This window comes from Amblyraja radiata, chromosome 22 (assembly GCF_010909765.2).
Source record: "Amblyraja radiata isolate CabotCenter1 chromosome 22, sAmbRad1.1.pri, whole genome shotgun sequence".
Taxonomy (NCBI): Eukaryota; Metazoa; Chordata; class Chondrichthyes; order Rajiformes; family Rajidae; genus Amblyraja; species Amblyraja radiata.
The window spans coordinates 37,281,962-37,293,606 of record NC_045977.1 but is presented as its reverse complement, the minus strand read 5'-3'; the positions used below and the strand labels follow the sequence as shown (position 1 = coordinate 37,293,606).

Here is an 11,645-nt window from a genome sequence, read left to right as displayed (position 1 = left end):
ACACACACACACACACACACACACACACACACACACACACACACACACACACACACAGATATACACCTAAAAATAGAAACCAATGCCCCAAGACTATGTAGTTCAGAGCTTCATTGTTAATTCATAAATGCAAAGACATTTTTTATGTATACTTAGCCAGAACCTCGGATTATTTGTAGTTTCTCTTTATCTACTTTTTACAGCTTCAAGACTTTGCAACAGACCCTGAAAACCAGGCACTTCTAAATCAAGTGACACTTCCCATTGCTCTCTCAAAGTTCTACATTAATTTACTGGAGACTAGAGATCCAACTATTAATATTTCAGGGTATGTATTTAAAAGATTATATCTTTGCGATTTCATAAAGAAATTAATATATTTTGTAAATATGCATAATGTGTATATTTTTCAAAAATGTCACGAAATGCTGTTAGAAAATTTAAAAAACTGAATTTGAAAGGATTCATCAGGGCAGCACTGTGACACAGCTGGTAGAGCCGCTGCCTCACAGCACCAGAGACCCGGGTTCGAACATGACCTTGGGGGTGCTGTCTGTGTGGAGTTTGCATGTTCCTCCTGTGACCACATGGGTTACCTTTGTGTGCTCCACTTTCCTCCCACAACAAAAAGACATGAGGCAGGGACTATCCCAACATTTAAGAAACAGTTAGACAGGTTCATGGATAGGACAGGTTTGGAGGGAGATGGACCAAACGCTGGCAGGTGGGATGAGTGTAGCTGGGACATGTTGGCCGGTGTGGGCAAGTTGGGCCGAAGGGCCTGTTTCCACACTGTATCACCCTATGACTCTATAACAAAAGATCTTTTGCCTGATTATTTAATGGCAAAACAACCCGTGTGCTCTACCTCTGCTGGTGGTCAAAGCTAATAAAATGGGGAGTAATCAGTTTAAACAGATCACTTTAAAGTATATAGCTTCAAACTGCATTATATAAAGTCTTCTGCACAAAAAAGGAGGCCATTAGATTCCAACTCCTACCAGGATTCTTGACTGCTTATGCATATCTACAGGTATGTTCCATAAGGAAACTATTCACAACAAGATTTCAACATTGTTATGTTATTACAATATATCAAATAACGTAGACTGTAGAACAGTATAGAAGAGAACAGGCCCTTCAACCCACAATATCTATGCCAAGCAAAATGTTGAGATAAACTAATCTCATCTGACTAAACATGATCCATATCCCTCCATTCCCTGCAAATCCATGTGCCCATCTAACAGTCCCTTAAATGCCACTATAATATCTGCCACCACCACCACCCCAGCAGCGTGTTCCAGGCACCCACCACTCTCTGTGTTAAAACACTTGTCCCACACATCTCCTTTAATCTTCTGAAGAAGAGTTCTGACCCAAAACGTCACCCATCCTTTGTTTCCAGAGATGCTGCCTGACCCGCTGAGTTACTCCAGCAATGTTTTGTTTTGTGGGATAACATAGAATTGGTGTGAACAGTTGATCGATGGTCGGCATGGACGCGGTGGACTGAAGGGACTACTTCCATGCTGTATCTGTAAATTATGCCCCCTTTTAAACATTGCCCTTTCCCCATAAAGTTATGCCCTATATCTTTAATATTTCCACCTTGGAAAAACAATTCTGGCTGTCTATCCTATCTATGCCTCATCATTTTATATACTTCTATCAGGCGTCCCCTCAGCCTCCAAAGCTCCAGGAGAAAAAAATCAAAGTTCTGGAGTAACTCAGGAGGTCAGGCAGCATCTCTGGAGATAAGTGATGTTTTGGGTCAGGACCCTTCTTCAGACCAAAAGTTGTCCAACCTCTCCTTATAATTAAAACTCTCTAACCCAGGTAGCATCTGGTAAACCTCTTCTGCAACCTCTCCAAAGCCCCCACTTTCTTCCTGTAATGGGGTGACCAGAATTACACACAATACTCCAAATGCAGCCTAACCAAAGTCCTATAAAGCTGCATCATGACTTCCTGACTTTTGCACTCAATGACCTGACACACGAAGGCAAGCATACCATATGCCTTCATTACATCAGACCTGTGTTCATCATACATGAGTCTGAAGAAAGGGCACGTCCTGAATATCACCTATTCCTTTTCTACAGAAATGCTGCCTGACCCGCTTAGTTACCCCATCATTTCCATTCAGTGTAAGTCAGCATCTGCAATTTCTTCCTACACACGGGTTCTTATATGTTTGAATCTTCACGTCTACAATCACTGAGCTGACAATACATCTCTAACATTTTCTTTTAGGATTCCAGATTCCCTTATTTGCTTCATTGGTGATGGAAATGTCATTCAAGGTGTGACTGAGGAACAAGCCTTGACTATTCTTGAAAAGGTGAACCAAATCTGTCAGAACAATGTGTCATCGGATGCAGCAGATGATGAACTGAGCAAGGTAAATAATTGAAAAAAGTCTTCAGAAGTTATCAAGCAATTAACCCGTCTTGCATGCATTGCGTTAATAAGGTTGGTGCCTGGCAGAACCAGGTCTTGCACTTAGAGCTTTTAAGCCTTCAGTTGTCACAACACATGATCGGTAGGACTGTCTTTTTGGGGAAGGAGTTGTAGGAGGGAGGAGTAAAGAGAGCGAACAAGGTAGAGAGAGAGCAAGCGAGAGAGAGAGTGACTGAGCAAGAGAGACAGTGAAATGTGGAAAATGAGTTATATCAGACCATTTACACTTTAAACATCCAGCTTGATTTTAATTTCTTTTGAAACCATTTTGAGAAGTTCCAATCCAGTTCCATTCAAGTTCCAAAACTTGTGGCACCACAGCTAGTTTTGTCAAGAAAGCTTTTGATCCACTGGCCTTAATCAGCTGGGGTATTGAGGTTAGAGATTGGGATGTTATGTTACAGTTGTACAGCACATTGTGAGGCTGTGTTAGGAGTATTGTGTTTAGCTTTGGGAACTCTGCTATAAGAAGGACGTAGTTAAGCTGGAAAGAGTGCAGAAAAAATTGACGAGGATGTTGCCAGGACTTGAGGGCCTGAGCTATAGGGAGAGGTTGAACAGGCTAGGACTTAATTCTTAAGACATTAGACTTCAGAGATACAACGCGGAAACAGGCCTTTCAGCCCACCGGGTCCATGCCGACCAGCGATCCCCGCACACAAGCACTATCCTACACACTCGGAACAACTTACAATTTACAGAAGCCAATTAACCAACAAACCTGTACGTCTTTCAAGTGTGAGAGGAGACCGGAGCACCCGGAGAAAACCCACACGCTCACGGGGAGAACGTACAAACTCCGTACAGACAGCACTTGTAGTCAGGATCAAATATGAGTCTCTGGCACTGTAAGGCAGTAACTCTACCACTGCTCCACCAATTTTACATATTTCCTAAATAACTGTACAACAAGTTACCTGGTTTTATTAACTGTTTTCTTTTATTTTGTTCTCATTCTGCAGCTGTCACGTTCGTTGCTGACGAAGGTTTCCAATTTTTCTGCCAGTACTCTGATAAACTTGGGACAAGCTGCTGTCGGATTCTCTAGGACACAGATTATAGCTACGGCCGCCACCAACATTGTGCAAGCCTTGGCCAGTCTGAGTACTGTCAGAGGGTGGCAACTTGACCAATCCAAGCAAATTATAGCCAAGTTATCCACTCTGGGTTACCAGGTAAGATCCGAACAAGCAAGGAAATCTGAAAAAGGGTCCCAACCCGAAGCGTCACCTATCCATGTCCTCCAGTGATGCTGCCTCACCTGCTGAGTTACTCCAGCACTTTAGACAGTGGAGAACAGTGTGGAAACAGGCCCTTCGGCCCACCTGGTCCGCTCCGACCAGCGTTCATCCCATACACGAGCACTTTCCTACACACCAAGGACAGTTTTTTATGAAGCCAGTTAACTTGCAAACTTGTACATGTTTGGAATGTCGAACAAGACAGGAGCACCCAGGGAAAATCCACTCAGGACGTGGGGAGAACATACAAACTCAGTACAGACAGCACCCGCAGTCAGGATCAAAGCCGGGTCTCAGGCGCTGTAAGGCAGCAACTCTACCGCTGCGCCACTGTGCGGCCCCAAACTTTGTAAACCAGCATTTGCAAAACCTGTTTCTGTCTGAACTAAATTAACATAATGAAACACACTGAGAATAACTTGCTTTGGACAAGGGAGAAGGGTTCCCGACCCGCTGAGTTACTCCAGCGCTTTGGGTCTGTCACCAAAGCTTCCTGATCCATTTCAAGTTGGTTTACACTTGTGATGAATTTCCCATTCACTATCAATGTTGCAGATTGTTCTGTCGCTTGGAATTTATGTTCTCTTTTTCCTTTCATTAGTTCAATAACACAAACAACTTGGTCAGGATTGGAACCTTGATAGATGGTATTCCAATCAGTGTATTAGAGAATATTGGACCCACTGTACTTGCCAATGTCACCACCAACCTTGAATTTGTCAGAAATATTCAAGATGCATCATCAGCTGCTCAGCAGATAATCACCCAGAAGGTGAGTGTTATGGAACAGTCTCTGATAGATTCGGACCAATCGGGCTACATGGGGCAAAGTTTAAAGGAAAAAGTTAAAGATGTAAGAAGGGTCTCGACCCGAAACGTCACCCATACTCTTAGTTTAAAGAAACAGCTGGAACAGGCCCATCAGCCCACCGAGTCCGCGCCGACTAGCAATCACCCCGTACACTAGGGACAATTTACAATTTTTACAGAAGCCAATTAACCTACAAATCTGTACGTCTTTGGAGTGTGGGAGGAAACTGGAGCACCCGGGGAAAACCCACGCAGATTGTATCTGGGGAGAATGTACAAACAGCACATAGTCAGGATGGAACCTGGGTCTCTGGCGCTGCAAGGCAGCAACTCTACGAACGCGTCATCTCGCACTTTGTGTCCAATTAAAGTTGAAAGGAGATGTGCTGAGCAAGTGTTTTACCCAGAGAGTGTGGGGCCCTGCAACGCAATGCCAGAGATGGTGCTGGAAACACACATGATTAGCCACATTTAAGTGGCTTTTATATACGTACAAGAGATTGGAGGGATAAGGATCAAATGCAGGCATAATTTCCGGCACAGACATTGTGGGCCGAAGGGCTTGTTCTTGTGCTGTACAGTTCTATGTTCTATGATTTGCATCACACATGATTTGATGTTAATAAAATTTGTGAATTAAGTTTAAGATTTCTAAATAATATGTACAAAATAATTTGAGTATTCATCATGACAGTGAATACCCTACACCAACACATGGATAATCGATGTTTTAGTTTAGTTTATTGTCACTTGTATCGAGATACAGTAAAACTTTTTTGTTGCATGTTAACCAGTTCACAGAAATACTATACATGATTACAATCGAGCCATCCACAGTGCACAGATACAGGAGTAAAGGAATAATGTTTAGTGCAAGATAAAGTCCAGTAAAGTCCAATTAAAGATAGTCCAATTAACGAGGATCTCCAATTAGATAGTTGGTAGTTCAAGACCATTCTCTAGTTGTTATTTACCATTTACCTTTAGAAAGAAGAAGAGGAGGAATTTATTTAATTAGAGGGTGGTAAATCTGTGGAATTCATTGCCACAAAAGGCTGTGGAGGCCTTCAATGGATATTTTTCGGGGAAGATTGATATATTCTTGATTAGTACGGGTGTTGGGTGTTATGGGGAGAAGGCAGGAAATTGGGGTTCAGCGGGAAAGACAGATCAGCCATGATTTAATGGCAGAGTAGACTTGATGGGCCGAATGGCCTAATTTTGCTCTTATTACTTGTAATCCCAATTGTTGCCGATGAAGTACACTGTTCTGCTTTTTGTTCTAACACAGATTTTGCAAACAGAAAGTGACCCCGTACAAGCTGTGAGGAAGATTCCGAGTGAATTAGTTAAAAATATCCCTTCCACGCTGCTCTCCTCTGATCTGCAGTTTAATGACGTCAATAATAAATCGTGGGTACCCGATCAGGTGAGTGACAATCATAGAGTGATACAGTGTGGAAACAGGCCCTTCAGCCCAACTTGCCCACACCGGCCAACATGTCCCAACTACACTAGTCCCACCTGCCTGTGCTTGGTCCATATCCCTCCAAACCTGTCCTATCCATGTACCTCTCAACTGTTTCTTAAACATTGGGATAATCCCAGCCTCAATTACCTCCTCTGGCAGCTAGTTCCAAACGCCACCACCCTTTGTATGAAAAAGTTACCCCTCAGATTCCTATTCAATCTCTTCCCCTTCACCATGAACCTATGTCTGGTCCTCGATTCCCCTACTCCAGGCAAGAGACTCTTGTGTATCTACCCGATCTATTCCTGTCATGAGTATTCTTCAGTTGGCTCTTCAGAAACTATTAATTGGAAGAGACATGATAGACATTCACCTCATAATTTGCTTACAATCCAGTGGTATGAATATTGATTTCTCTAACTGCAAGTAACCCTTGCATCCGTTCTCTCTCAGTCCCTCCCCCAGCCTAGTCGTTGTACTAAATTCACTGTCCTCTTGTTGAGTATCACTGTTTGTAACCACTCGTTATCATCTTCCCCACAGCCAACAATGGACTAGTGTGGGCTCTACCTTTCCTTGATCATTGATGCTGGCTCTGATTTGTCCTTTTCATTAATTTCTTCTATGAAACTTTTCATATCTCTCTTTTCCCTCTCCCCTGAGTCTCAGTCTGAAGAAGGGCCTTGACCCGAAACGTCACTTATTCCTTGTCTGCAGCGATGATGGCTAACCAGCTGTTACTTCAGCTTTTTCTGTCTATCTTTGATGTAAACCAGTATTAGCAATTCTTACACATGTTTTTTTGTGTAGTGGCTCCATGCCATAATACCCTGGAATAACAGAACTAGTGTGAACAGGTGATCGATGATCGGTGTGGGCCAAAGGGCCTGTTTCCATTCTGTATCTTTCAGTTCTTCCAATCCATGCTGATATGCAGAGGCAACCCACTTCACACTGCCTCGGAATAGCAGCTAACTTCATCAAAGATCTTTCCCAGCAGGTCATTCCTCCTCCCCCCCTCTCTCCCGTCGAGCAGAAGGTACAAATGCTTGAAAGTGCACACCGCCAGATTCAGGCTTCTGAACAGACCTTCCGTAATCTAGGGTACTGACCGATTCACCTATACCCCATTGTGTGACCTTGGACTTTGTCTCTGGAATTGTTACAGTACAATGCTGAGAACCGTATTTTCCATTCTGTTCCTTTCCTTTTGCTCAATCTATTACACTTGAGTTTAGCTTGAATGTATTTATGTGTAGTATCAACTGATTTAATTGGCGAGCACGCTAAACAAAGATTTTCACTGTACCTCGGTACCCGTGACACTAATAAATCTAAATCAATGTAATGGCCAGCAGCCATTTGTAATTTGTAAATTCACATTTGGTCACATCCTTGAATTTCTTCCTCTTTTTCACTGCTTATTATAGTACTTTTGCTTATTCTGAACCATCCTTCTCCCATTTCCTCCAGATCCAAGGTGTAGCTATGGGCATGCGCATGGGCCCCAGCTATGCCTGCCTCTTTGTAGTGTACGTCGAACAATCCTAGTTCGAGGCGTATCGTGGCCCTATCCCCGAACTCTACCTCCGCTACATTGACGACTGCATTGGTGCTTCCTCCTGCACCCATGCAGAACTCGCTGACTTCATCCATTTCACCACTAACTTCCACCCGGCACTCAAATTCACCTGGACCATTTCCAACATCTACCTACTGTTTCTAGACCTCACTATCTCCATCGCAGGTAACAGACATCTACTACAAACCCACTAATTCCCATGGCTATCTGGACTACACTTCTTCTCACCCTGCTTCCTGTAAGGACTCTATCCCCTACTCCCAATTCTTCCGTCTACGCCACATCTGCACCCAGGATGAAGTGTTCCAAATCAGGGCATCGGAGATGTCCTCATTCTTTAGGGAAAGGGGGTTCCCCTCGTTGACTATAGTTGAGGCTCTCACCAGGGTCTCCTCTATATCCCGTAGCTCTACTCTCACTCCCCATCCCCCCACTCGTAACAAGGACAGAGACCCCTTGTCCTCACCTTCCACCCTACCAGTCATATACAACAGATAATCCTCCAATATTTTCGCCACCTCCAACGGGATCCCACCACTGGCCTCATCTTTCCATCTCCTCCCCTTTCAGCTTTCCGCGGAGACCACTCCCTCCGCAACTCCTTGGTCAATTCATCCCTTCACACCCAAACCACCCCCTCCCATGCTACTTTGCCTTACAATTGCAGGAAATGCTACACTTGTCGCTTTACCGCCCCTCTCGACTCCATCCAAGGAACCAAGCAGTCTTTTCAGATGAGGCAGAGGTTCACCTGCACCTCCTCCAACCTCATCTATTTCATCCGCTGTTCTCGGTGTCAACTGCTCTACATCGGTGAGACCAAGCACAGGCTAGGCGATAGCTTCGCCCAGCACCTCCGCTCAGTTCGCATTAACCAACCTAATCTCCCGGTGGCTCAGCACTTCAAATCCCCCTCCAATTCCAAGTCCTTTCTGTCCTGGGCCTCCTCCATGGCCAGAGTGAGTCCCACTGCAAATTGGAGGAGCAGCACCTCATATTTCACTTGGGTCATTTACACCCCAGCAGTACGAACATTGGCTTCTCCAATTTCAGGTAGTCCTTGCTTTCTCCCTCCTTCCACTCCCCTTCCCAGCTCTCCCACGCCTCTTCTTGACTTCTTCCCGCCCCTCCCCCACCCCCACATCAGTCTGAAGAAGGGTCTCTACCCAAAACGCACCTATTCCTTTGCTCCATAGATACTGCCTCACCCGCAGAGTTTCTCCAACATTTAAGTCTATCTTCGATTTTTTCCAACATCTGCAGTTGGAAACCAGGGTATTTTTAAATAAACCAGTGTAAGGCAAGGCAAGGCAAGTTTATTTGTATAGCACCTTTCAACAACAAGGTAATTCAAAGTGCTTTACATAAAACATTAAAAGCATTGGAAAGAAACACATATAAAATGACATTTAGATGTAAAACGATTATTAGATTATTCTGATACAATAATTACAAAATTAAAAGCAATCAAATTAAATATTTAAAATAGAATAAAACCAGGAATAGAAGTTACAGTGCAGTATAGGTAATTAATAAATTGTATTGTTTACTGAAAGGCAGCGGCAAACAGAAAAGTCTTCAGTCTAGATTTAAAAGAGCTGAGAGTTGCAGCAGACCTGCAGTTTTCTGGGAGTTTGTTCCAGATATGTGGTGCATAAAAACTAAATGCTGCCTCTCCATGTTTAGTTCTGACTCTGGGGACACAGAGCAGACCTGTCCCAGACGATCTGAGAGGTCTGGGTGGTTCGTAGCTAAGCAGAAGATCAGAAATGTATTTTGGCCCTAAACCATTCAGTGCTTTGTAAACCAACAGTAGTATTTTGAAATCAATTTTTTGACAGACAGGAAGCCAGTGTAAAGACCTCAGAACTGGAGTAATGTGATCTACTTTTTTGGTCTTAGTGAGGACTCGAGCAGCAGCGTTCTGAATTAACTGCAGCTGTCTGATCGACTTTTTAGGGAGACCTGTAAAGACACTGTTACAATAGTCGAGCCTGCTGAAGATAAATGCATGGACAAGTTTTTCCAAATCCTGCTGAGACATAAGTCCTTTAATCCTTGATATATTCTTTAGGTGATAGTAGGCTGACTTTGTGACTGTTTTTATGTGGCTGTTGAAGTTCAGGTCTGAGTCCATGACTACTCCTAAGTTTCTGGCTTGGTTTGTTGTTTTTAGCATTACCATTTGAAGCTGGGTGCTAACTTTTAATCGTTCTTCCTTGGCTCCAAAAACAATTATTTCAGTTTTTTCTTTGTTTAATTGGAGAAAATTCTGGTTCATCCAATCGTTGATTTGCTCAATGCATCTACTCAGTGCTTGTATTGGACTATAGTCTCCTGGTGATATTGTTATGTAGATTTGTGTGTCGTCTGCGTAACTATGGTAACATATTTTGATGTTTTTCATGATCTGAGCCAGTGGAAGCATGTCAGATGTTAAACAGAAGAGGCCCCAGAATGGAGCCCTGGGGAACTCCACATGTAATTTCACCACTGATTCATGTCTGATTCACCACTACACCATTAGGATGTTAGACTTTGTATCTGCAACTGGTGCACTACAATGCTGAGAACTGTACTCTGCATGCCAAAGCTTCCCATTTGCTCTACCTATTGTACTTGAGTTTAGCTTGATTGCATTTATCTATACTATTATCTGATTTGATTGAATAGAATGCAAAGCAAAGCCTTTCCTTGTACCTCAGTACACATAACAATAATAAACCTACATGTTTTCATCACTTATGATAGAATTAGCCAAACAACATGTTAGTTGATTTTGTTCAACTGTGTATTATGTTTTGCTTTATTAATCTTTAAAGTCGTCAATCTAATATTTTTGTTTTTTCTTCTTTAAGGCTGCTGTGTTCTTTGAAAATATTATCTCTAAAAACAAAAGATTTGAAACGTAAGAAATTTTTAGCTGAAGCAATATACTTTTAAGTTATATGTAGAGACACAATGCTGAATAGGCAGCATCTCTGGAGAGAAGGAGTGGGTCGAGACCATTCTTTAGACTATTTTTAAGTTATATTTAGTAAACTAAATAATCTGACTGTATTTTTCATGAACGTTGGAGATTTGATATGATTATTAAATTATGAGAGGCATAGATAGGTTAGATAGTCGGAACCTTTTCCCCAGAGTGGAAATGTCCAACATGAGAGGACATAGTTATCAGGTGAGTGGGGGAACAGTTTAATGGAGATGTGCGGGGCAACTTTTTTATACAGAGTGATGGGAGCCTGAAACATATTGCCAGGGGTGGTGGTGGAGGCAGATACGTTTGTGGCATTTAAGAGGCTTTTAGACAGGCACAAGGATGTGCAGGGAATAGAGGGATTTGGATCATGTTCAGGCAGATGAGATCAGTTTAACTTGGCATCACGTTTAGCAGGGTCAATGTGGGCCGAATGGTCCATTTCTGTGCTGTGCTGTACAGTTCTGTTCTAAGTAGGTGGAAACTAACTCGCTAGATTTTTTGTTTAGTTTAGAGATACAGTGCGGAAACAGGCCCTTTGCCCCACTGAATCCGCACTGACCAGTGATCCCCCACACACTTACACTATCCTACACACTAGGGGCAATGTACATTTATATCAAGCCAATTAACCTACAAACCTGCTCGTCTTTGGTGTGGGAGGAAACCAAAGATCTTGGCGAAAACCCACGCAAGTCAGGGGGTGAACGTACATACGACATACAGACAAGTAGCCGTAGTCAGGATCAAATCCGGGTCTCTTGCGGTGTAAGGCAGCAGCTCTACCGTTGCACCATCGTGCCGCCCCAGTATGATTGGAGTATATGTAAACATCATATATATTTTGTGAATCAAAACTACGTGGAAGTGGATGAACAATTCCAGTGTGAATTAATTGTTATATTGCTTGTTTCAGCTTCTCGCCCTCTGTCCTGCAAGGCTTCAGTTGTGGTGCAGCAGTGACCCTGAACGACACCTTGTTTCTTCAGCTCATTGAAGCCATGAAGAACAAAAGGGCCGTGCTTGACGAAAGTCAGGTGAGGTCATTCACAAATACCTTATCCCAGAAAAAACGTTGATTACTTTGTAGCATCTTCA

General features: G+C 43.0%; 1 protein-coding gene across 2 annotated transcripts in view; it reads left to right on the top strand.

The window, feature by feature from the left end:
• LOC116985943 overlaps nt 1-11,645 on the top strand; it is a 261,983-nt gene that overhangs the window by 190,798 nt on the left and 59,540 nt on the right. Inside the window, exons 120-126 of one of the 2 annotated variants that reach the window (XM_033041072.1) lie at nt 204-328; nt 2,257-2,404; nt 3,426-3,638; nt 4,306-4,476; nt 5,806-5,943; nt 10,426-10,475; nt 11,464-11,584. In XM_033041072.1, the coding sequence (XP_032896963.1) occupies nt 204-328; nt 2,257-2,404; nt 3,426-3,638; nt 4,306-4,476; nt 5,806-5,943; nt 10,426-10,475; nt 11,464-11,584 (966 nt within the window). The remainder of the gene's footprint in view (nt 1-203; nt 329-2,256; nt 2,405-3,425; nt 3,639-4,305; nt 4,477-5,805; nt 5,944-10,425; nt 10,476-11,463; nt 11,585-11,645) is intronic. The other variant, XM_033041073.1, reaches the window with a different exon arrangement.